Source organism: Nerophis lumbriciformis, linkage group LG05 (assembly GCF_033978685.3).
Source record: "Nerophis lumbriciformis linkage group LG05, RoL_Nlum_v2.1, whole genome shotgun sequence".
In the NCBI taxonomy this organism is placed as follows: domain Eukaryota; kingdom Metazoa; phylum Chordata; class Actinopteri; order Syngnathiformes; family Syngnathidae; genus Nerophis; species Nerophis lumbriciformis.
This window is the reverse complement of record NC_084552.2, coordinates 42,379,832-42,406,432: the sequence shown is the minus strand read 5'-3', so window position 1 is coordinate 42,406,432 and position 26,601 is coordinate 42,379,832. Positions and strand designations below refer to the sequence as shown.

The 26,601-nt window shown below is 40.6% G+C and overlaps 1 protein-coding gene across 3 annotated transcripts; it reads left to right on the top strand.

Annotated features, from left to right (window-relative positions):
• The first annotated feature begins 944 nt into the window (after window positions 1-944).
• tbc1d19 (TBC1 domain family, member 19) lies at window positions 945-26,535 on the top strand. 3 transcript variants are annotated; one of them, XM_061960243.2, is made up of 21 exons: window positions 945-1,142; window positions 1,244-1,316; window positions 3,126-3,171; window positions 4,325-4,400; window positions 4,525-4,599; window positions 12,010-12,073; window positions 15,540-15,586; window positions 15,650-15,760; window positions 15,845-15,917; window positions 16,243-16,281; window positions 19,981-20,093; window positions 20,951-21,025; window positions 21,191-21,253; window positions 23,517-23,601; window positions 23,666-23,707; window positions 23,793-23,825; window positions 23,896-24,005; window positions 24,072-24,163; window positions 24,296-24,411; window positions 24,506-24,576; window positions 25,599-26,535. In XM_061960243.2, exons 1-21 carry the CDS (start codon window positions 1,044-1,046, stop codon window positions 25,671-25,673), a joined length of 1,578 nt encoding a protein of 525 aa, XP_061816227.2. In that variant the 5' UTR covers window positions 945-1,043; the 3' UTR covers window positions 25,674-26,535. The 3 variants fall into 3 exon arrangements, 2 of the variants coding, with proteins under 2 accessions (XP_061816227.2, XP_061816228.2); XR_009815236.2 differs by lacking the exon at window positions 25,599-26,535 and having other exon boundaries at window positions 24,072-24,176; window positions 24,506-24,539; XM_061960244.2 differs by lacking the exons at window positions 15,845-15,917; window positions 19,981-20,093.
• Window positions 26,536-26,601: the final 66 nt, after the last annotated feature.

The following is a 26,601-nucleotide window of genomic DNA, read 5'->3' as shown; positions in this document are numbered from 1 at the left end:
TTATTCGAATATACCCCAAAGTTAACAAGACATAAAAGTCCTTAATTTAAAAGAAAAAAGAAACAACATTTTAGATTAATATTGTTTTACTAGTTTTGCTCATATCGCTCAATCAACTTAAGTCCTAAACAAAAAATACCAAATGCTTAACATCTCTTTTTCAATGTTAACCCTTTGAATGCCTTTTGATCAAATGATATCACAGTTTGCATAACATGAGGTATTTTAATCATAAAAAACATGTGACATTATCTGATCAAAAAGCCTTCAAAATAGTAAAAGTAAAACAAAAATTATATGTTTGAGATTTTTGTTTAGGACTGAAGTTTATTGAAAAATTTGAGCAAAAACGTAAAAATGAATAGGGATCCCACATTTTTTTTACGCCATTCAAAAACTGAAGGACTTCTATGTTCTGTTTGGTTTTGAAGATACTTATATTGTCACCAGAGGTTATATGTATAAGCTGTTTGCAAACTGAAGCGCTAAATCATTTGTCTGAGAGCCAATTGTAGTTTTTGCACTGTTGTTATTTTTCGCAAACAATTGAAAGAAATAAAATACAGTTTTTTTTTTTAGATTTTTACATTACCTTATTGTTGTGCTTATATATTGTCAAATTGTTCACGAACAAATGTGTTGATATTTTAATTTATTTTAAATCTTAATCTGATTATAATCACGATAAACAACTTAAAGGCAAAACATCTCTAAATCATTTAAGGAACTTATCTCAATCAGTACTTCCCTGCAACAATCATCAAAATAAATAAAAAAGAACAACAAAAAAACAACAACATTAATTTAAAACTAAATGATTCAGCTCGTGTGGATAATAATAATTACATTGAATTATTATTTGATGTATTTATGTCCATGTTTGTATTGAATTGTTGACATGTAGGAAATGATGAAAAGGGCGGAACTAAAACACGCAGCTCTTGTTTCCCCTCGAGAGCGCCCGCCTCTCTTCAATGCGACGCTAAATTGCGTTGCTAAACGCTGACGTTTCCTGCTGTAAAACCACACCGCCAGGTTTTAGAATGATGGAGGAAGACGCCGAGGTATCTGTGATGGTATCTCTGCTGGTCCAGAGGCTGAATGGAAGCCATTTGCACTCCGAAATAGAGCAACGAGCTAAAGTGAGGACGTTAGCATGAGTGATTAACATCCGGCTCACAGGCGCTGGCAGGACGAAACCACTCACTTTTACTTTCACTTTTCTCTCCTAAACGTCCTGTAGGAGTGTCTTCACCAACCGGAGATTAAACTGGAGTGTCTGAAAGAAGACGTGCGTCATTTCCTCAAATCATCAGGTGCAACATTTTAACATTAACATAATTTAAACATAAAAAGATGGGGGGGGAATAATTTTTTTGTTTTAGTATGTTTTTTGTTTGAGGACAAACATGACACAAACCTTCCCAATTGTTAGAAAGTCCACTGTTTAATGTGTTTGTGTGCATGCTTCACTGATGAGAGTATTTGGTGAACATCGTTTTGTCCTACCAATTTCATCGGTTCTTGAACTCACCATAGTGTGGCTTGACGCAACGGTTTGTTTAGAATGTAAAGTAGAGATGTCCGATAATATCGGCCGATAAATGCTTTAAAATGTAATATCGGAAATTATCGGTATCTGTTTCAAAAAGTAAAATGTATGACTTTTTAAAACGCCGCTGTACGGAGTGGTACACAGACGTAGGGAGAAGTACAGAGCAGTTGCGTCTCCCAGTCATACTTGCCAACCCTCCCGATTTTCCCGGGAAACTCCCGAACTTCAGTGCCCCTCCCGAAAATCTCCCGGGGCATTCATTCTCCCGAATTTCTCCCGATTTCCACCCACACAACAATATTGGGGGCATGCCTTAAAGGCACTGCCTTTGCGTGCCGGTCCAATCACATAATATCTACGGCTTTTCACACACACAACTGAATGCAAAGCATACTTGGTCAAGAGCCATACAGGTCACACTGAGGGTGGCCGTATAAACAACTTTAACACTGTTACAAATATGCGCCACACTGTGAACCCACACCAAAAAAGAATGACAAACACATTTCGGGAGAACATCCGCACCGTAACACAACATAAACACAACAGAACAAATACCCAGAACCCCTTGCAGCACTAACTCTGCCGGGATGCTATACTATTAGTTGGACAATATCGGAATATCGGATCTCGGCAAAAAAGCCATTATCGGACATCTCTAATGTAAAGTCTTCCACTCCTTTGTCTCATTTTGTCCACCAACAGTTTTATACTGTGCGTGAATGCACAAAAGTGCACTCTGTTGATGTTATTGACTTGTTGGAGTGCTAATCAGGCATATTTGGTCAGTGCATGAATGCAAGCTAATCGATGCTAACATGCTATTTAGGCTACCTGTATGTACATATTGCATCATTATGCCTTGTTTGTAGGTATGTTTGAGCTCATTTAATTTCCTTTACTTATGTCCTCTGTGTATTTAATTTATATTTGACACATTATCTGTATGTGTCAAATATGGCTGCATTTCTGATTGTTTTTTCATGTTGTTCCAGACCACAGCAAACATTACCTAGCTTGCAAAGATTGTAATAAATATTTTAGAAGAAGACAGCCTGCCGTTTCCTTTTAAGTTGGACACACACATAATTACCTTTGGCCATTAAAAGCCAGTAATTTCCAGACGTTATCTCACCTTCTGAGTTGCCTGTGATTTACTAATGGTTTCTAATGTTGTAAAAATGTGCAGAATGAACATTAAATTTCAAAATTTCCGTCAAAAGAAGATTTGCTTCAGCCTGCGACACATAGTCATTTTGATAGTAGGCTATTAAAGCTCATATAGACACTTACGTCATGTGTTGCCTTCACTATAAGACTTATATACGGCTTTTCTTTTTTTGCGGCTCCAGACAGATTTTTTTTTGTATTTTTGGTCCAATATGGCTCTTTCAAAGTTTTGGGTTGCCAACCCCTGATCTAGGTGAAAGACATAATTTATGATGAAGAATAAACTCTCACAAGCTCTGAGGCGAGAAAAGATGGCAGCAAAAACAAAACTATTGCATTTATATTTTCGTTGAGTATATATCATTTGCAGACTGTTTAAACCTATTTTTGTCTTCAACAGGTTGGGAAAAAAAGCTCCAAAATGCAGTGTATAGAGAATTGCACATGTAAGTAAACTGTTTACACAACAGTAGAACCTACTGTCCCACCATCTGATACTAAATAAATACAGGGACAGAATATTTGTGAAAATAAACATACCAGGAGAACTAATTTATCACTTTATCGCAGGGATCTTCGATGTTTTCCGACCCTATGAATTTAAATTATATTTTACATTAAACTAGTCCTCAAGATACCTTGTTGTCGTGCAATAGCTAGCTGGCAACTAGCGCTCTAAACACCAGTTGTCAACTAGCGCTCTAAACACCAGCTGGCAACCAGCGTGCTAATTGCTAGCTGGCAACTAGCACGCTAATCACTAGCTGACAACGAACGCACGCACTAATTGCGAGCTGGCAACTAGCACGCAAATCGCTAGCTGATTACTAGTGCACTAATCGCGAGCTGCCAACTAACACATCAATCGCTAGCTGACAATTAGCGTGCCATTAGCTAGCTGACAACTAGGGCGTGAATCGCTAGCTGAAAACTAGAGCGCTAATTGTTAGCTGGCAACTAGAGCGCTAATTTCCAGCTATCTTAAATGTTAATATGAATACAATATAGTTATTTATTCATGTTACATGTTTGTAGTTGAATGTTGAATTTAGATCTGGTCTTGGTAATAACATTATCGCTAAGCAACTTAATAACTGCTGTCGAGTTACACACTAATAAAACGCGTACACAGTGACTCCATTTTAAGTGAAAAGTCAGCTTCAAAGTAAAAGCATGTCAGAGTTAACCTGGATTTTACCTAATGCAGCGACTTTGACGCTTTATTGCTCCGAGACATACAACAAAATTACCGCAGCAGCTCCAAGCTATGAGTCTGTTATAAAATGGAAGAAATCTATTTATCTCAGCAAGTAGAGTTCTGTCACATTATGAAAAATGTGAATTATTTGCACATTGTTTATACAGTTCTGGCAAAGTTAACATCTGGCACTGAGGACCCAAGTTAAAAAAAAAAAAAGTCCTTCTCTTGCAAGACAAAAACACGGTCCTCCTCGTCTCCATCCGTGTGGTTCATGGGATGTTTACACGACTTTCAATGCTATTTAGCACACACAGGCTTCCAATCATTCATTATACTTTGATGAGCACCAACCTGTTTGGAAAACGCTTCCTTTACTCTTGTCTTGGTTGTTATACCAGCCAGACGCCCCCGAGCCACCCAGCGGCTCCTGCAGAGCACCTCAAAGAGCCCCTGGCCTACATGCGCAAAGCCCAGGTCAGCCAGCCTCTTATTTACGACTTTTGGCCTTTCTTCCTTTTCAACCACATATTTCCAATCTGCTATAACTCTCTGCATGTGTTTGTTTTTGTGTGTGCGTGCGTGCTTGGTTCAACCACAGGCCAGCTGGGAGAGGCGTATACTGAAAAGCCTGAATAGCATGAGCACCGAGCTGGGAGTGCCTCTGGCGCGTATGGTAACATACACACATTTAAAACACTGTGGCTGCGTCTCAAATGGAATATTTGGGTTGAGTGCGATTTGAATTGATTGTGTCTTCTCAGTGCACTAAGAATGCTAAGTAGAAGTGTGTCAAATGATGGCTGCAATCATAGCTGCTCGAACACATTTCCTCATGGTGTCACCCTGCGGGGGTTCATTTACTCAACAGCAGAGAATAGCAGGTGTCTGTGGAGCAGCATATATTAGGCTTTATTTATACAAATGCAATTATACTCTCAGGGTTTCCCCTAGATTGTCAAGATATCTGTGGCGGTGGGGACATGGCTGGGGTGTGGTAAATATGACGTCATATTATTTGCTATGATGCAAATCTTTTCATTAAAAAGGCAAATACATTTAAACTTACCTTTAAAACCGTTATTCATTATAGTAACATATATTTTTTAATACATATCGTTAAAGGGGAACTGCACTTTTTGGGGGAATGTTTTCTATCATTCACAATTATAATGTAAGACAAGAGCACATATGTTTTTCTTTTTTTTTAATGTATTCTAAATAGTAAATAAATGCAATCAAAAGTCTGCTTACAATGAAGCCAATGCGAGTTGCTCTATTCTGCCTTTAAAGCGTTAAAAAAAACTTCCAAACGTCTCGATCAAGTTTTTATATATACACTGTAAGTAGGGATGTCCGATAATGGCTTTTTGCCGATATCCGATATTCTGATATTGTCCAACTCTTTAATTACCGATACCGATATCAACCGATACCGATATCAACCGATATATACTGTCACGTTCAAACACAGGACATCTATTAAACAAGAAAAAAGGCTAGGAATCAAACAGAGACAGAATTCAATTTGGACTCAATATTGAGGAGAGACATGGCCGCTGCACTCTCTGCACAGTCCTGCACCACGCTCTGACGAAGAAGGTTTTCGTCTCCTCTTTTAATTCAGATGTTCCATGTTCACGCACCAACATATGTCACAGCAGGAATGGTAAGTGTGTAAAAGAGTCATTGTTTTCGGTCGCTTTGAAGTCCAAGAAGAGGATTTCTCGGGCTTGGGCTCTTCCTGGATCCAGCTGGGGCAGGTGTTGGAGGACAATGCATAACCCCTCCCGTCTCCTGACCACAGTGACTTCAAGAGGGCAGCGGGTCGTAAATAGCGTTGACCTCGGTTACCAAATAGTTGGAAGAGAGTTTGTGAATTACTTCAAAGAGAGTTCGTTTAACACTTCAAAGAGAGTTCCTCCGGAAGTTGAGCAGATCCTGCCATCTGTCCGTGTTGAAATCACAGTGGAGTTTTACGAGCCTTCTTCCTCTTGTTAGGCCTCGAAAGACAGCATTCATAATACCATGTTTCTTTTGTGATAACTTACAAACAATTATTCCAACATATACAGTCGTGGAATTAACACATTATTATGCCTAATTTGGACAACCAGATATGGTGAAGATACGGTACTTTTTTCAAAAATTAATAAAATAAGGTAAATAGATTAAAAACATTTTCTTGAAGATGTTCGATAATATCGGCCTGCCGATATTATCGGACATCTCTAACTGTAAGTATATATGTAACGTAGTAACAGGCACATTCATAATACCATGTCATATTTACGTATTTTGATTATTTTTAGTATTTCGCACCGCATTATTTTCAACGCATCACAACATCCGTTTGTCATCACTTACTTTACGATGTCTGCTGTCATTAGGATGCCGATTGATAGATTGTTATAGTCCCGTTAAGATTAAGAATGACTCCTAATCCTCACGAAGAAAAGAGGGCGGTGGAACCAAGCACAGACCAAGAATCTTTTTGTGTCTTTTTTGCCAATTCTGGGTCTAAATTGGATGCCAAGGTTGACCAACTCGTCAGTTTATGGCTTCATCCTTCTACTATCCAGGTGAAAAAAAAAAATCCAAGATGGCGGCGCGCACAGACGCAGCGGCTTACGGCTCTCCATTTCAGTGCTCTTTCTTCCTTCTTTTCTTCATGTTTTTTTTCCTTTTGTGCACCACCTGTACTGCAAACACCCGGTACACCCGCCAGTCACTCTTGGATATCGGTAACTCGCACCAGATATCTGTTTCGAGCGACTTTCACCACGAGCACAACATCCCAGATGACATAGCGAGAGCACAGGGCTCTCCGTGGTTTGTTGTCCGGTCTGGGAGACGGCGCAGACGGAGGAGGGAGAGGAAGCAGAAGCGTGGCCGCAGGTCCGGCGTCTTGCTCAGGCTTAGGAAACAACCCCACAAGCCACCTCTACCGAGCCTGTTCCTCTCTAATGCCAGATCCCTTGTACAGAAGATGGACGACCTGGAGTTACAACTTGCTGGAAACCGCTATGTTCGGGACTGTTGTGCTATGATTATCACCGAAACCTGGCTTCACCCGGAAATACCCGATGCTAGCATGCAGCTAGCCGGACGCACTCTGCTCCGCCGGGACAGAACTAAGGACTCCGGTAAGAGCAGAGGAGGGGGGCTCTGTATCTACGTGCATGAGAACTGGTGCAACAACGGGACAATCACTGAACAGCACTGTTGCCCGGACGTGGAGTACATGTCTGTTAGATGTCGGCCTTTTTTTCTCCCGAGAGAGCTGTCTGTTGTTATCATCACGGCTGTGTATATTCCACCGGACACCAAAGTAAACACAGCGCTCTCTCTTCTGCTGAACACCGTCAACGAACAGCAGCGGGCCCACCCCGACGGTGTTCATATCATAGCAGGGGATTTTAATAAGGCCAATCTGAAGACTGTACTCCCTAAGTTCTACCAGCACGTGAAGTGTTCTACAAGGGGCAAGAACACCCTGGACCACGTGTATACCAACATAAAGCACGCGTACAGAGCTACACCCCTCCCCCAGCTTGGACAGTCAGACCATCTTTCCCTCCTGCTCTCTCCTACCTACACCCCCATCAGACGCCAGGCCAGGCCTATCACAAAGACTGTTATGACCTGGCCTGACGATGCACTCCCCAAACTTCAGGACTGCTTCCAACACACAGACTGGGACCTCTTCCAACAACAGGAGCTGGAGACAGCCACAGGAACGGTGCTGGACTACATAAAGTTCTGCATCGGGAATGTGACTGTGGAAAAAACCATCCGGGTTTACCCCAACAAGAAACCCTGGATGACCAGCCAGGTCCGCACACTCCTCAGGGCCCGCGACGCAGCCTTCAGGTCAGGGGACAGGGCACTGTACAGTGTTGCTAGAGCCGACCTGAAGAGAGGGATTAAAAAAAGCAAAGGCGGACAACAGGAGGTGCATAGAGTCCCATCTGTCCAGCAAAAACTCACGGGAGGTGTGGCGGGGCATTCATGACATCACGAACTTCAGAGGCTGCAATATGACAACTGCGGCTCAGAGTGCGACACTGGCAGAGGAGCTTAACTGTTTCTTTGCCCGTTTCGAAACCCCCCCGCGACACTCATCTGCTCCAGCCCTGCCCCCGCCCCCACCGGGCTCCGGCGCCACTCCACTCACTGTACAGGAGCGCAGTGTCAGACGAGTGCTCCTGGCTGTGAACCCCAGGAAGGCTACCGGACCAGACGGAGTACCTGGAAAGGTGCTCAGGATGTGCGCCCACCAGCTCGCTCCCCCCCTCACCAGGATCTTCAACCTCTCCCTGGCTCAGGCAGTCATCCCATCCTGCCTGAAGTCATCTACAATAATCCCGGTGCCGAAGAAGTCTCCCATCACCAGCCTGAATGATTACCGACCAGTGGCCCTCACTCCGGTAATCATGAAGTGCTTCGAGCGACTTGTTCTCCAGCACATCAAGGACCATATCCCTCCAGACTTTGACCCCCACCAGTTCGCATACCGGGCGAACAGGTCCACAGAGGACGCCATCGCTGTTGCTCTCCACTCTGCTCTGAACCACCTGGAGCAGCAGCAGAGCTACGTCCGGATGCTCTCTGTGGACTATAGCTCTGCCTTCAATACAATAATCCCGGACAGACTCTGCAATAAACTGGACACTCTTGGCCTCCCCCCTCTCACAAACGCCTGGATAAGGGACTTCCTAACGGACCGACCCCAGAATGTGAGACTTGGCCCGCACCTCTCATCCTCCCGCACGCTGAGCATCGGCTCCCCACAGGGCTGTGTGCTGAGCCCCCTCCTCTACTGCGTTTACACCCATGACTGCAGTCCAGCCCACAGTGACAACCTTACCGTCAAGTTCGCCGACGATACCACAGTGGTCGGGCTCATCTACAGGGGTGACGAGGCTGCCTACAGAGAGGAGGTCCTGAAGCTGACGGCCTGGTCTTCGGAGAACAACCTCGCTCTCAACACCAGCAAGACCAGAGAGATCATCGTCGACTTCAGGAGGAGCAGCACCGACCCTGCCCCCCTCTACATCAACGGCGAGCGTGTAGAGAGGGTCCACACCTTCAGGTACCTTGGAGTCCACATCTCTAATTACTTCTCCTGGACAGTCAACACCACATCAATCATCAAGAAGGCTCAGCAGCGGCTACACTTCCTTAGAGTCCTCGGGAAGTACAACCTGAAGCCTGACCTTCTGCTGACCTTCTACCGCTCGTCCATCGAGAGCCTGCTGACCTACTGTATTACGGTATGGTACGGCAGCTGCACTGCAGCAGACAGGGAGAGGCTGCAAAGAGTGGTCAAGACGGCTCAGAAGATCATCGGCCGCCCTCTCCCCTCTCTGACGGACATCTACACCTCCCGCTGCCTCAACAGAGCCAGTGCCATCATCAAGGACAGCACCCACCCTGGCTCTGACCTGTTCCACCTGCTGCCCTCTGGGAAGCGCTACAAGTGCATTAAAACCAAAACAAACAGGCTAAAGAACAGCTTCTTCCCCAGGGCCATAACCATCCTGAACGGACTGCCCCATTGTCCCTCATAACTGCCTTCTCTTCGGTGCAATAACCCATTCCACCAACCACCCTGTTTTTGTTTTGTTTTTTTTCATGTATATATTCATTTCACACCATATTCATTGCACTTCTACATTTTTTTATATTTTTATATATTTGCACATTGTTTTTCTAGCATGCACACATCGCACTGTATGGAATGGCCTCAATCTCGTTACCTTGCGTAATGACAATAAAGCTGATTCTGATTCTGATTCTGAGAGGCATTATTATGATGTAGAAAACATTTTTGCGAGCCCTAAGACGTGAAAGCAGCTCACCAGCCGCTGATGTGAACACAGCAGCACAAGTTGTTCGCGCCCTCTGACCACGGCGCCGCTAAAAATAGTCTGTCTGCACTGCTAATAACAATATCGCTAATACTTGGTTAATATTCAAGTCATGAAAAATAAATGAAATATTGTTGGCGCTTTTTAGATGGTTATCTATTGGGATTTATGGGCGGAATAGAGGATCACCCATTGACTCATTATTAGCAGAATTGTATTTGTTTTACAAGTTAGAATGCATAAATAGTCATATCTTTCATAATGATTGTGAATGATAGGCAAAATTCCAAAAAAAAAGGTGCAATTACTCTTTAATATGGTTGCTTCTTATTGTACAATGTATTGTACTTCCTTAAGAATGTTTTTTTAGGGATTGCCCCAATACTTTATTGTTTTGATTTTGTACGGTGTCCTTGAGTGCCCAGAAAGGCGCCTTATAAATAAAATGTATTATTATTATTACTTTTAGTCATTCTTTCTTTATTAAAAACAACTAGCAACAAGTCTTGCATCGAATTCTGGTGTTAACGGAGAATGTACTCGTGTTTAGAGAATCTTTACTTCTGTCGCTCTGTGTCAGCGACGAAAAGCGAGCTGCAGAGAGCCTGACGTCACAGTTGCCTTGCGCTGCTGCAAGCCTTCCTCTCCTTAAAAGACGCCATTGTCATCATTCTTACATCCGCGGCTATATCTCGGATACATTAAAGTAGGACCACAGCACGTAAATCATGCCTCTGATCCAGAGGCAGCATGGTCTATTATAGCTTACGTCATCACAACATTGAGTTCGGCATCACTGTTCCAGTGATCAAAGTACGTCTTTTTTCGGCGGCCTATCTTTTGGTGCACCACTAATCTAGAGTGCGCAAATGCATTCATACTGTAACTATCTGCTGGTATTAAAGTGTGTTTGAGTGTTATGATGTTCATTGTTCACCGTGTTGGCGTAGAATGAGGAAGTGTTGTTGTGTGTCTAGGAGTGAAACACGTAGATTGACGTGTGTAAACGGAGGAAATACTTGATGGAATTGGGCCCGTTGTTAGCATAAGATTGGCAATAAAAGCTAAAAAGAGTGTGGGACCTTGTCTTCTTCTGGATGCCACAATACATTACATTTCTTTGTTTTCACATTAAAAAAAAAAAAAAAAAAATTCTAAGGTTTTGCAGCTAATATTTTGCCGTGGTTAAGGGGAAACCCTGACTTTTTTTTTTACATTTGTATAATTATTAAATTATTGTATGTGAAGAATAATGTTGATATATTGTGGCATAATCCACAATGAGGTTTCATACACACTGGACTGGGGTTGCAGCTGTCGCTTATTTTAGTAATCGAGTAACCTATCGATTAATTAGTTCAACTAATCAAGTCATCGAATAAATCACACCTTATATCATCAATGCGTCTTCGAGGGAAAATAAATAAAGTAAACAAGGATTTTTCCGTGGATCTTTTTGATTTGTTTCCTATAAATTAACATTGAAATTGCACTTTTAACATGAGAGCATCACTATATATGACTTATTATGTTTGAACAAACAACTCACAACAAACAAACATTAACATACAAACTGTAGATGCTAACATACCTCATGTGTTTGAATAAATCATTAGTTATACAAGTCAAACATATAAGATGGTGTTAGCTGCCAAAATAGACTTTTACCTTGTTTCTGCTTGTTTGCTGCTCTTAAATATGCAGGAAGCTTTGTGGTGATGTGCTGCATCATCGATGTAGCACTGTAGTGTAATTACAGCTTCGTTTGACAGTACAAACATTTCACCACAACGTATGTCTTCTTCAGTTTGAAATGATCGCAAAACCTCTCATTGTCTTCTTTGGGCCCTTTGCTCTCTTTTTCCCTCTTCTTTGAGCCATCTCTCTCAGCATTTCACTGTCGACACACACTGGTGATAGGTCACATCACCCACAGCATGAACTACATCACAATAGGTGAAACACTCTATTGGAGAAGTTCTTCTGACTTTTTATCAATTTGAAATAAATAATTGGAACAACCAAATACAAATCAATTATTTTTTACGTAGAAATTAATCAATTGAATCAATGAATAATCCATACACTGGACAATGAACCTTGCCATTAATTGAGACAGGACATCTGTTAGAGCGAAGGCCACTGATTGAAGAAATGTTTAAGTCGACATTTTTTGCACGTTAGCTGTATGACGTTGTTTTGTTTTGCCACAGAGGCCGGCCACTGAGCAACAGGAGCTGGCCAACAAGTGGAACGAGATGGGCACTGATGAGCCAGGTATCGAACATTTCCCTGCACTTGTGAGCTGTGTCTTGATTGACGCACTTCCTTACTTGCACAGTCTTTTACGTGTGTTCACGCTGATGAGGAGTACAGCAAAATACTGTCACTACCCAGATGTTGCACTGAAAACGGTCAAAATGGTGGTGTGTCTCAGATAGATTACGTCCATAAGTACATGACAATAAGTTGTACTGAACTTAGTTCCTCAGTGTGTAAATAAGCACACTTACTGCAAATAATAATCTCAATTTTCACTCATTAATATTTATACTACTACTTCTGTTTTTTTTTTTTATTGTGAATTGCAACCACTTGAATTATTCTTCCCTTTCGCTATGCAACCAAAATGTCGACTATTGAAAGTGGTTAGGTGTCCAGGACGGCACACTCACTATTTTGACAATAAAAAAAAAAACATAGTGAGCTGCACTATGCCGTACTCCAGTGTGAACACACTTATTAAGTTAAGTTAAAGTATCAATGATTGTCACGCACACACTACGTGTGGTGAAATGTGTCTGCCTTTGACCAATCCCTTTGTTCACCCCCTGAGAGGTGAAGGGAGCAGTGGGCGCAGCGGTGGCCACGCCCGGGAATAATTTTTGGTGATGCTTTCAAAACTACTCAGTGTAAGTCTGGAACTGTGTGATATTGAGACAAAGCCAATAATCAATCAATCACATTTGATCTATAGAGCCCTTAATCACAAGTGCCTCAAAGGGTGTCACAATCTCACAACAGAACTAGGGCTGCAACAACTAATCGATTAAATCGAATAAATTGATTATAAAAATAGTTGGCGATTAATTTAGTCATCGATTCGTTGGATCTATGCTATGCGCATGCGCAGAGGCTACTTTTTTTTTCTTTTCTTTTTTTTTTAATAAACCTTTATTTATAAACTGCAACATTTACAAACAGCTGAGAAACAATAATCAAAATAAGTATGGTGCCAGTATGCTGTTGTTTTTTTCAATAAAATACTGGAAAGGATAGAAATGTAGTTTGTCTCTTTTATTTATTAATCGATTAATCGAAGTAATAATCGACAGATTAATCGATTATCAAATTAGTAGTTAGTTGCAGCCCTAATCTGAACCCATATTCAAGGAAAAACTCAAAAATCCCGGATGGGGATAAAGAAGAAACCTTGAGAAGGGATCGCAGATTACCCTTCCAGGGTGACTGACTTTAATGAATGTCGAGTGGGTACAGTTTTAGAATTGTTAAATTTATTACCTGATAAAATTCATAGACAAAGTGGGAGTCAAATCCATCGTGAGTTCAGTAAGTGTCCACCCTCAGTAGTCATCATCTTGGCTCTGTAACAGAAGACAGACCGCCACAAAAAACGACAGAATGATCTCCGTCTCAATTGAAGCATGGGTACATGCAAGTGGGAAAAAAAGTCAGAATTTTTTTTTTTTTTAATTTCTGTTCTGATGGGAAGCAGAGGTGAAAAAGTAGAAAGATGTATATTTATTTTTTCAAGCAATCAAAATGTTGGAAATAATGCTCTGTTGAGTTGTTGCAATTTGTTCATGAAAAGGAGAAATGAAAAAAGAGCATCCATTTTCTACCGCGTATTGCGGGGGTGCTGGAGCCTATCCCAGTTCCACTCGGGAGGGGGGAGGCAGGGTACACCCTGGACAAATTGACACCTCATCGCAGAAGAAGCAGCTGTATATTGCCAATTGTCATTTATGGTGATAATGGATGTGCGCAGTGTACAATCATAGTATACTTATTGAGGTGTACTACTGACAGAAGTGTTTTATTTGAAACACAGCATTAATATATTTCTAAATGCTAGCATGAGCGTCAGACTAGCTCTGATACTTGGAGCAAGTCCCATGTATGAAGCACATGGTGACCTTGTGTCCTAACATTGCAGTGCCAGCACAGTCTTGTATAATAACATTTAAGACTGGGCGATGTCCCTCGGCTGTAAACAGCACACATTGTAGATATTGAAGCTGTCCAGAGCACCCCCACCCCCGCTGACCTTAAATTTGTTCCAAACTGTCACATTAATGTACTGCCTCGCCATCCCCAATTTAGCTTCCCAGGCTTCTTGGTTCTTTTAACCCTTTTTTCTTCCAGTTATAGTTTTACATGGTGTGTATTCATACCAGTGCATGGATCATAATGCAATGTTGATGCAATTATGCATACAACGTAAAATACTGATTTGATGGGTCAGTATTGTTGTGTGAATGTTGTCTGGCTATCTGTGTTGGCCCTGCGATGTGGTGGCGACTTGTCTAGGGTGTACCCCGCCTTCCGCCCGTGTGCAGCTAAGATAGGCTCTGACACCCCCCGCGACCCTGTAAGGGACAAGCGGTAGAAAATGGATGGATGGAAGTATTGTTGACTATTTGTGTCTTCTTTGACTTGGGTAAATCGTATTGTTATATTAGCCGGTAAGGTAGGAAAAATGTACTTCATTAATATCTTTTATGTCACATGCATGTAAAAAGAAAAAAAATGGCCAGCATTTTCCACAGATTGACAATCTATTTCTGGCGGCGAGGGAATGACCAAGGGTGTGGTGGGGCATGGCCGGGCCGGTGTCAATATGACATCATTTACATAATTGGTTACGACATGAATAAAAAAAAGGCTAAAAATGTATACATTTATTTAAAGACAAATCTATGTTATTAGTATTAATATATGTATTTATTATTACATTATAGTGTTTTGCTGTGTTTTTCAATTATTGCTGCTTTATTTATTACTACAATGTCACAGGCTACACTTTGTACAGCCCTGGTTTATTTACATATATTATTTTGCTCTTCCTGATTGGTGGAATTTAGTCGGGCAGATATGTAAACAGTCATTTGAATTAGATGAAAAACTTCCAATTTGAGGTTGTTTATTGATACACAATGAAGTTACAGTACAACTAAGCACACAAAGACAAGTACATAAATACACACATGAAGTGCACATTATGTACATGTAGTGATCATGTATCAACAATACAGTTTGGTAGAAACTGAAAAAAAGTAATACCATACAGAATAAAGGTTTTCTCCTATATTGCTAACTTACAATGGATGATCCCTTTGACAGGCTAGCGATAAATAGCGTAGCGATTGTTTAAAACGTGTGTGCGTGCATTAGTAGCGTGTGCTGCCTAGCTAAAGAAGACTGTTGCTCAAATCTCACATTTTTTAAAACATTATGTAGTCAATGTTTTGTGGAACATCCATCCATCCATTTTCTACGGCTTATTCCCTTCGGGGAACATGATTCACATATATCCCCTGGAAGGTGAGGTGTTACCTTCCTTCATCACCAAATAAATATATTTTTTTTAAATGATTCTTTTATTTTTATTTTTTAACTTGTGGCGGCCATAAATTTACCGCCACAAGGAAATTAATGTATGGCAAACACTGACATCTGGTGGGATACATGGCAGTCATCATGGATGTGTGTCTCCTTGCAGACTTAAGCCGCTTCAGGCCCGTCTATGCGCCAAAAGACTTCCTTGAGGTGAGAGCATGTTCTGACATCTCATTTGCGTTGTTTTTTTCATTGTAACATTTTTGCCATCAGGTGGTGGTTAGCTTGCGGAACCCCAACCACGACAGCAGCGAGGAAGTCTGCGCCAAGAGCCACTGGGGCCTCATCCAGGTGCCCCTGCATGTTAAGGACATTCCACAGCTGGTAGGATTATTGTAAACATCTGTGTTTTTTTTCTTTAATGATGAATACTACTAATGCTCCCCCCCTTCCTCTTTAAATGGTAAGAGACAAGCCTACTCGGAGCTTAGCCTCGCAGCTGGACAGTTGGGGATCGACGACAACGCACACATCCATCCAGGCACTGACACATTATTTAATCTTGAGTCACAAGGAAAACCTTTCAGTAGTTTAAGTTGGTCCCGTTTATGTCAAAAACCCATATAAAGATATGCACAAATTATGTCAACAAACATAAGTTAAAAAATCCTCTCTTATCGCCCACTCTCATTTTAACTCTGGCCAAAATAAATGCGCAAGCAATGTCTAGTTTTGGTTTGGATTTTGGTTATGTTGACATTTTATGTCTACGTGAGTCAGGCAGCCCAACGTGTGTTGACATAAACGGGTTCCATTGTAGCGCCTGACTTGACTAATGCAAACCTATGCCTTCTGCTTCTCTACAGACTTATTTGAAAATGACTATGTTGACATCGGAAACAAAGGTAAAATATGTGTATTGGTATTTTTATACAAGTTAATCGGAATTATCGTGTCTTAAAAAAAAAAAAAGCTGTAAATGAATGTTACTCATTTTGTGACATAATGCCTTCTATCGCTGTGCTCTGCCCTCATTTTCTTATCGCGGGCACAAACAGTCTGTTAAAAAAACACTTGGTGTGTGATTTAGGCCCTGGTTTGTGCAGCTGTTATATAATGATGGTCATGTTAGGATTATAAGCAGAGGTGGGTAGAGTAGCCAGAAATTGTACTCAAGTAAGAGTACTGTTACTTTAGAGATTTATTACTCAAGTAAAAGTAATGAGTAGTCACCCAAATATTTACTTGAGTAAAAGTAAAAAGTATGTTGTGAAAAAACTACTCAAGTACTGAGTAACTGATGAGTAACATACACACACATATCATATATATATGTATATATATATATATATATATATATATATATATATATATATATATATATACATATATATATATATATACATATACATGTATACACATACATTGATATATACAGTATATCATTTATATTTATTTATTTTGCCGTTTTTGTTTACATGTTAAAGGTGTTTTAATGAATATACATGCATGTTTAACACATATAGATTCCTTTCTTTCATGTTGACAAGAATATAAGTTGGTGTATTAACTGATTCTGATGACTTGCATTGATTGTAATCAGACAGCAGTGCTTAACGTCCACGTTTTCAAAAGCAGGAGAAAAAAAGTTCCTCCTTTCTGTCTAATACCACATGAAAGTGGTTGGTTTTTGGTATCTTATTTGTCCAGCTTCCATATTCATTTTCACACACTTTACAAGAAATACATTGGCGGCAAATTCCGTAGCTTGCTAGCTTGTTTGCGCTGGCTTTCGGAGACTCTTATTTTGAAAGCGCAGGCGCGATGGAGCGGCACTTTTATTGTGAAGACAGGAACTGTGCAGTCAGTCTTTAGGCTTGTGACGGGATGTACGTTTGAAATAAAAAAGTGTCTTTTTTCCTTCACACTTTTGAATGATTGATTGAAACTTGTATTAGTAGATTGCACAGTACAGTATATATTCCGTACGATTGACCACTAAATGGTAGCACCCCAATAAGTTTTTCAACTTGTTTAAGTCAGGTCATGTGACCGCCTGGCTCTGTTTGATTGGTCCAACGTCACCAGTGACTGCATCTGATTGGTGGAATGGAGTCAAACGTCACTAGTGACTGCATTTTATTGGTGGAACGGCGTGAAACGTCACCAGTAAGGCAGGCACTTTGAAGGTCTGTCTGACAGACCAAAACAAACAAAGCGTGCATTAACAGATCGATAAAAATTACCGTAGTAGCGAGTAGCGAGCTGAATGTAGATAAAAGTAGCGGAGTAAAAGTAGCGTTTCTTCTCTATAAATATACTCAAGTAAAAGTAAAAGTAAGTTGCATTAAAACTACTCTTAGAAGTACAATTTATCCCAAAAGTTACTCAAGTAGATGTAACGGAGTAAATGTAGCGCGTTACTACCCACCTCTGATTATAAGTGTGACACACAAAGCGATCAAAATAAATAAATTAACCAACATTTATACTTGCCACAGTTGTCCAAACATTCCAGTCGCTCAGCGAGAGCTCAATGTGTTTATACGCTTCATTCTTTTAAACATCACTAACGTGGAAAAATAGTGGCAGTAGCTAGCAGCCACCTCATTTTATCTACTTTCTCATTAGTCTTGCTTATTCTAGGAATCACAGCAATTAGAATTACATTCACCTTTCCCCAATATCGCAGTAGGGACTTGACATGTTTCATGTACAAAAAGAGTTGGGAAAATACTGTAGCATTAGAGTTTGCGTTGTTTGGCTCATACTCAGCATTTCTCCAACTCCAGTCCAATCCAAATCAATATTGCAATATATATTACAGGTTAATTTGGCTGCTGATGTATGCGGTAGAAAATTGCGTCATTTCAGGTTGAATTATTTTCTCAAAACTTATTCATCTACTTGCTAATTTACTGTTCATAGCTGGTTACGTTATGTTGCTTATTGTTTCTATCTATACTTCATTTTAAGTGTAATAAGCACTTTTTCTTCTGTTAGTTTTTGGTGATAATAATACTGAGTAGTTACAGGGGCAGTCTTAACCATACCAATGTACACATTTTGGATTCACTTTTTGATCACAAAAAACCCCCCACAGAATTGGGGTGTAACAAAATCAATTAATATTTAAATTATTGCCTTATTCCCTTTTATTACATACAAAATGTATAATAAAGCAAAAATAACTAAGCAAAAGCTACTATTGGCCCTTATTTTTTTAGTTTATATACACCAACAAAAAGCGATTTTGTGATAATAAAAAATGTTGACACATACTATACTTGGTATGCTAACTGTCATTGTATATATCTCCCCGCCCCTGTTTACACTCACATTAACATTTAGCGGTTAGCTACATTTTTTTATTCTCATTTGTAGTGTAGCATGTTTAGCTATTGCTTGTCCTCAAGTCCTCCAGTGATAATGTTACATGTAAGAAACTGCATGGAAGCTGCACCTTGGAGGGACATAAGCTGCTAGCGAGGACGCTACATTGCATTGGGGACGCCTTTGTCTGCTTGTCGCTGTCATATTTGCGGGACACCGGTTGAATGTGGGGCAGCACGGTGGAAGAGGGGTTAGTGCGTCTGCCTCACAATACGAAGGTGCTGAGTAGTCTGGGGTTCAATCCAAGGCTCGGGATCTTTCTGTGTGGAGTTTGCATGTTCTCCCCGTGACTGCGTGGGTTCCCTCCGGGTACTCCGGCTTCCTCCCATCTCCAAAGACATGCACCTGGGGATAGGTTGATTGGCAACACTAAATTGGCCCTAGTGTGTGAATGTGAGTGTGAATGTTGTCTATCTGTGTTGGCCCTGCGATGAGATGGCGACTCGTCCAGGGTGTACCCCGCCTTCCGCCCGATTGTAGCTGAGATAGGCTCCAGCGCCCCCCGCGACCCCAAAGGGAATAAGCGGTAGAAAATGGATGGATGGATGGATGGATGGATGGACGGACGGTTGAATGTGTCAACATACATACATTCTCACGATATGTCGGTAGCACTAAAAGTTTTATCGTCGTATATTGTCTAAAATTGCGCAACACTATTTCAAACATGTCAATACCAAAGAGATCCGTTTCAGGTGTTGATTGTCAAGCTTCAGACAGGCCTGTTCATGTGTCTTCTGGAGCAAGTGTGATTGACTGTTATCTTGTGTTTGTTCCATGTGTCAATTATTGCACCAATAATGCTCTCTTCCTCACTAAGCTTATTACTGATAGTCTTGTAGTCCATTCCAGTCTTGCACAGGTCTCCAATCTTGTCCCTGAGGACTTTTGACAGCTCTTTGGTCTTGCCCATGGTACTGAAGGTTTTAACGAAAGCGACTGTGGGTCGTTTATTCCCATAACAAGTACTTTCCTAATTTGTGTGCTTCAGTTTGGGCACTTTCAGTAACCGGTCTGTGGAGGTCACAAATGTTTGCTGGTTGGTAGGAAATTAAATACTTATTTCCTTCAATCAAATGCAAATAAAGTCACAACCTTTGGTTAATATTATCTAAACTAGAAGCAAAGTCATTGCTAAAGAGATGTAAACAAATAGTCTAACACACATTCTATCTCTCTCTCTCTCTCTCTCTCCGTCTTTGCGGCATCAGTGCTTGCAGAGCAAGACAGTGCAGCAGCACAGCAGTACAGCAGGCAGGGCTGCCCCACCGGGCTGCGGGCTGACCTTTGGGCCCTCATCCTCAATTCAGTCAACCAGCCACAGGTTGGAAAGCAATGTGTACACATGCACACAGGTTGTTATAAAGCAGCTGCGTTGATTCCCACACTGGTCCATTTTGGATACTTGATTGCAAAAGTTCACGAAGTAGACTACGTGCGACAAAAAGGGTGATCTTCCAGCTGTGCACATTTGGCCCCAACTCCCCGTGATGTTTACACTTGCTCGCTAAGATCATCAAAACACTGTCAATCTGGCTATGTTAGGCCAAACATAGCGTCTGTGTGGCAAAGTGTTATGTTAACAAGGTAGGGACGATAAAACTGAGATGGATTCCTGCGGGAGAGTCTGGGTTTTGTTTCCATCATTTTGACATTTGTCTATTTAAAAATAGAAAGATTAGAGCTTAGCTGATATTGTCCAACATTCCAAGGCAGAACAATGAATAACGTTCAGTGAAGCTTCCACTGTCCTCCCTCATTTTGTCTTCCTGTTCTCCACACTTCCGCGGCCCCCATCCATTGCCTCGTAACTGTCACAAACGGGACCGTTTTATCACCCCCACACTCTCTGTTCATTCATAATGTCCTATCTCTAAGCGGAGACACTTAAGAGTGGAAGAGAGTTGTCGGAAATATCCCGCTGCAGGTTCAACCTTAAGGTGATTTATTAGCACCCGACAGGTCCATGCTCCTTATGGTGCAATCTACTAATACAAGTTTAAAAAATGGTGACTTGCTGTATATACAGTGGGAAAAATTATACCCTTTTGAATTTTGGAAGTTAATACCGTAAGAAAAATATGAACAGTCAAGAATGGTATGATACTGTACATTACTTACTCAATAACTTATTTTCCCCACTGTATATTATATGTTATACACTACTTGTGTCCTTTTTAGGATGTCCTACATTATGAGCAGCTAAAGACAGGAGTTATTCAACATGACCTGCTGGTGGACAACCTTATCTACAAGGTGTACACACACACACACACACACACACACACACACACACACACACTAGGTGAAAGCTAAATAAACCTCACTATCAAACTGCAGACCACAAACAGTTATGTTTATACAAGTTTGCCTACATTTGAACACATGTTTTTACATGATGCGCTTTATTGTGGCCTGCAGGATGTGAAGCTGACTGCCAGCAATGATGACTACTACTTTGTCTTTGAGGACTTTCTCTACCAGGTGTGATATTTTATCTCTGCAAGGAACAACTGGGCATGATAGCCCAAACAAATGCAAAATATTGATGAAAGTAATTGTAGGAAATCGTAATCATACTGTATTCTGGTGACAAACAATGTTGCATCTTTGACTTTTTATGCCTAACAGGAACATTAACACTTAGTCTGGGGCTTTGTGTCAATTTGCACTACTTTTACTCAGGGCCTGATTAACTAAGATCTAAATACCTTGCGCTAAACAGCGTGTGCAATCTATAAAATAACGAGTAATATTAGGGGACGTGTTGTGTGCGATTTACTAACACTGCGTGTACAATAGGGCTCAAAAGTGTGACGTGGAATTGTGGTTCTTGCTTGACTTGCTGAATGGCTTATTTACTTGGCTGAATGTAGGACTCTGTCCTGAAGTTGTGTTCTTTTCTTTAAGAAGTTCGAAACCTGGTGCGAACGTGCGACATAATTAACTGCCACAATGGCTGTCATTATTGCTTCAGGGAAAAAAACGACTTTGCATTCTGAAATGTTTCGCCTGTATAAAAACTGACTCTATTGACAACAAAAATACAGGACAGGTACGGCAGCTTGCTCAAATCTCGTCTATTAGATGTGCTGATATTAAGCAATTCCACCAATTTTACCTTTTTCTTTTAAGGGGCGAGTCTTTGAAACAGGGTCCAATTTTTTTAGTACAGTCTCTTGATTTTTTTCTTTAGTACGATCCATTTTTACCCAGTTTGTTGCTCTCTCTCACAATACCGGTAGTTGAGTACAGCCATGTAAACAAAAACTTTGTCCAGCAACAATGGCTACCCCGCCCCCACAATGCATTGCGAAATCACATGCCCTTTCGAGCCCTATTATAATGTGCTGCAGACCGCCTTATTCAAATGAGGATTTTGAGTATACTGTACGGGCCATCGCCAAGGAGACACTCTTCATTTACTGCACATTCACCTTATCATGCTCCTACCTGTGGCATTTTGCTATGTTTTCAAGCATGCAGGAGACATGTACCACTTTTTATGGGCATTTTAGACACAGTCCTAAGTGTATTTACAATGAAACCCCCTTTTTTTTCAGCGCCCAAAGTGCATTAACGGGAGAGAGGCTGCACTTGTAGTCAAGACGCAAAAAGTTTTTCTCACATAAGATATATATATACATATATATATATATATATATATATATATATATATATATACTATGAAAAAAACGAACGTCATAAAAATATACTAAAAGACACCACAACGCATCAATTTAATTTGTTTTAATCAGCCCATTAGGTCCTCCAGCAGCTATAACATTTAACATTGTGTTGCTAAATAGACAATGTGTCTAATTTTTATATCTGATGGTCCAAAATGTTGACACACACACACACAGAGGATTATTTGTCTATTAACGCTAAATAGTGCTCGCAAAGAGATGATTAGTGTTGATAAAATCACATGGCGTGTGCTTTATAATATTTGCATCTTTGCCTCCCAGTATTCTGGGCGTTTTGATGATCAGCTTACTCAGAATTAGAATCAGAATCAGAAATACTTTAATAATCTCCAAGGGGAAATAAAGATTTTCAGCACAATCCCATTCAAGAGCAGACAAACATTACAGGGAGACAGAACAGGATCGTTGACGGGTCTGCCAACTTCCGGCGAAATACTATATATTTTGCATATTAATGGGGGCAGAGATGCAAAATGGATTGCACGCCTTATTCTGCTTACTTAACAGACGCGATCCACTTTGCACACACACGTTTAGTAGATCAGCTTTTTGTGTGGTATCAGGTTTGCATGTGTTTTAGAACATGCAGAACTTTAGTAAATCAGACCTTTAGTCTGGGACTGTGTGCTAAATTGCACTACCTACACTTCATCTTTAAAGTGCATATGTATGTTCACTCTGAGAAGTATGGCAAAATGCAGTGCCGTATTATTACCTGGATGCACACTCGAAATTGCGCAATGATGGACACTTGTTACACTCAGTTGTCGCCATCTCGGCTACATAGTTCACATTTAAATATTTTATCGTCATTTCCAGTAAGTGCACAGCGCCGGCAATAGATTCAATGTAGCACTACAGTCCAAATTCACGCTCTCGGAAATTAAGTAGTGTACTTATTGAAGTTTGAGACAGCCTAAAAAATTTTATGATTTTGGAAAGAGCTCCCATTTAGATTGTCATTCCACAAAATAAACACACTCTGGAAGTCCAGCAGTGTCAACTCCATGAACATTTGTTTATTTAAATGTGTTTAGGTGCTCCTGTGCTTCTCCCGGGACGCTGTTGTCCTGGAGCACTTCAAGTACAACAGCGCCACTCCTCCCAAATCCACCATCCAGGGTGAGTAAATGTTGCTTTTGTGTGCGCGTGTGCGTCGCTCAAATTAAAAGTGTTTGTCTCATAGACAAAGAAGATGTAGAGCATGACGTTTTTTATCCCCCCAACGGTGAGCTCCCTTTTTGACTTTCATCATTCAAGCACTTTGGAGATGAAAACTAACACAACACAATTTGCTCCATCATTTGAACCAGGTGTAATCCCCTTCCATGGCTTCTCGATGTACGGTATGTGACATTCGTCACACACACAAACACACACACACACACTCATCGCATGAGACATTGTGTGTTCCAGTGGCGCCTCTCTGTTTCCTTTACAATGAGCCGTCCAAGCTGTACAGCGTCTTCAGGGAGATGTACACGCGTTACTTCTTCAGACTGCACTCTGTCTCTTCGGCGACATCGGTAAGAACGTGCCATCGCCAGCTGCCTCATTAATGCACATATGCGCCCCCCTGCTCACTCCTGCAGGGTATCGTGTCTCTGTGTCTGCTCTTTGAGAGGCTCCTGCAAACACACCTGCCTCAGCTCTTCTATCACCTGCGGCAGATGGGAGCTCAGCCGTAAGCCACGCTAGTAGGAAGCCGTCGCCCAATCAAGTGCTGCCACCTTCTGGCGCATTGCTGCAGTCTTCATTTTGTCAATACAAAAAAATGTGCAGTCTTGCTATGGCTTCTTTAACTTTTTCCTGACAGGCTGCGCATCGCCTTCAAGTGGATGGTCCGAGCCTTTTCAGGCTATCTCTCCACCGATCAGCTGCTTTTTCTTTGGGACAGAATCCTTGGCTACGACTCACTGGAACCTGTTGCAGGTATGAGCTGTTTGTTGTCTTACAACCATCCATTTTTTTATATCTTTCCTCTGTCTATGGTGGCAATCTTTGACTTAACATACACGCCCTCCAGTCCTGGCAGCCGCCGTCTTTGCCTTTCGTGCCGAAAACCTGATGGAAGTGACGTGTCTGGCTTCAGCCGAGGTACGTGTTTGTGTGTTTTAATGCCGTCTATTTGCTGTAGAACAGGGTTGTCACAAAGGCAGGGGACTATTTAAATATTTTTTGTCCATAAACAAACCAATTAATGCAGGCAATACATGATATGCATAAGATGGGGGTGGGCAATTAGATTTTTTTAATAAGAACTATTGTGGAGGCTGAATTAACCTAATGCCCACTTGAATTATTTAAGAAAAGCATTTTTAGTTTTGTTTTGATGAGATGAAACTGGTATAAATATGAAATGCAATGATTAAGCGATGGAAAATAGGCCTAGCAAAAACAGCATCTATTTAATCTAAATGAGTCAAATCAACGCTGAACCAAATAGCATATTTAAAAGTGTAACCTTTTTAAAATATTTGCATTAAATCAGCTTTATAACATTTTAATACACTTGTTTTTTAAGCCAGCTGAAAAAAATAATGCATGTACTGTAAAAAATATACCTATTGACCCCTTCTTAGAATGAAAATATACAATGTATAATTCAAAATCATGTACAAATTAAGCAAAAACATGTACAAATTAAGCAAACAAGAAGAGTAAATGTTGTGAAATACTTAAGTTAGGCCTGTGTTGGACTTTCAAAGCCATAACTTTTGTATTGTCAGCTGGCCACTAGATAGCAGTGTTGGCTTACACTCCTGCCACTCTCTAGACAACCAAACTGCCTTTAATGCATTGATTGATGACAAGCTTTTTTTCATAGAAAAGGTAGTGTCATGTTTTATTGTTTTTTTCTTACATCCTACACTGAAAGCGCATACCAATGAGCAACATAAGTGACGACACGGTGACTAAATTTAAGGTGAATAAAATTTCAGAATATGCCGAAATCCAAAAGGGAAAAAAAAGAGCTGCCGTAGTTTTGACACCCCTGCTTTAGAGACATCGCTATATGTAGCAAAGAATATATCAGCGGCACATCTTACAAAACAAACAATAGCGACATATATATTTTCACAGAACTCATTAATAGTATGTTATTTGTTCAACTGCAGGCTGTCCTTGCTGACCTTTCAACACTCAGGGTCATGCCTCTGCTCCAGATCTTCCTGTTTGCTACGAGCGTCTAAGCTTCACCGTGACACATGACACTGACAGCATGGTAAATGTCTAATGACCACTTCTTGTGCCCAAAAGTGTTCAGTCCAGTCGAATGTATAATGTAGTTTGAAACCATTCTGCTTTTGTCCCTTTAAATTGTTAACTTATCTACATTGATAAATATGGATTGATGATATTATTGTAAACAGTAGAGTAAGATACAATAGGAGTCTTGTTATTGTAAAGACAATTTAAGGGAAAAATCCACTCCTACACAGTCAGTTGAGTTGAAAAGACATTTTCAAATTTGAAGAAGTTGAAGCAACATACAAGCAGCAATAGTAACAATAGGACTGTTTAAATGTTGCAACAATAAATAAAACATTGTACATGTCCTCAACAGATATTTAAAAAAAATAAAAATAAAAAGTGGAAGAGCTTTTTGTTATAGTAATTGCATCAAGTTGCTTTAGTCACTTTTTAAATAATTTGCCAGATCAAAACACAAAAATGCATAAATAAGATGTCTTATGTAAATCCGATGACAATTGTATTCATTGGTTGACAAATATAGAAAATGTCTAATGAATCAGCTTCAGTCTCTGCTGATATCACCTTGTTTGGACACAAAAGACCCATCATCCTAAAAATGTGGATGATTTTTATCCAAAATAAGCATAATTGAAGACAAATTAATCTCAGTGCGCTTTTGAATGCCACCTGCCATACTTGAAATCCTTATGAAACCAACAACGTGCATTTTTTTCCCCCAGTTAGTAGTTGGTGTAAACAAGCATTTCTTCACTGAGACACAGCATAGTACGATACTGCATTTGTGGAAATATGCAACACACTTCAAGTCAGTAACACAACAATATAAATAATACAACACAAATAAAATCCCTTCACGGTTTCCTCATCTTTCAGTTAGACTGCCATTATGTGGAAGGAGCAACC

What these genes read in the sequence shown, in the direction of transcription:
- tbc1d19 (XM_061960243.2), top strand. Translation starts at nt 1,044, where the DNA reads ATGATGGAGGAAGACGCCGAGGTATCTGTGATGGTATCTCTGCTGGTC. An exon ending in TGGACAACCTTATCTACAAG is followed by an intron (nt 21,026 to 21,190) that starts GTGTACACACAC and finishes TGTGGCCTGCAG; the next exon opens with GATGTGAAGCTGACTGCCAG. An exon ending in CTGTCTCTTCGGCGACATCG is followed by an intron (nt 24,006 to 24,071) that starts GTAAGAACGTGC and finishes TCACTCCTGCAG; the next exon opens with GGTATCGTGTCTCTGTGTCT.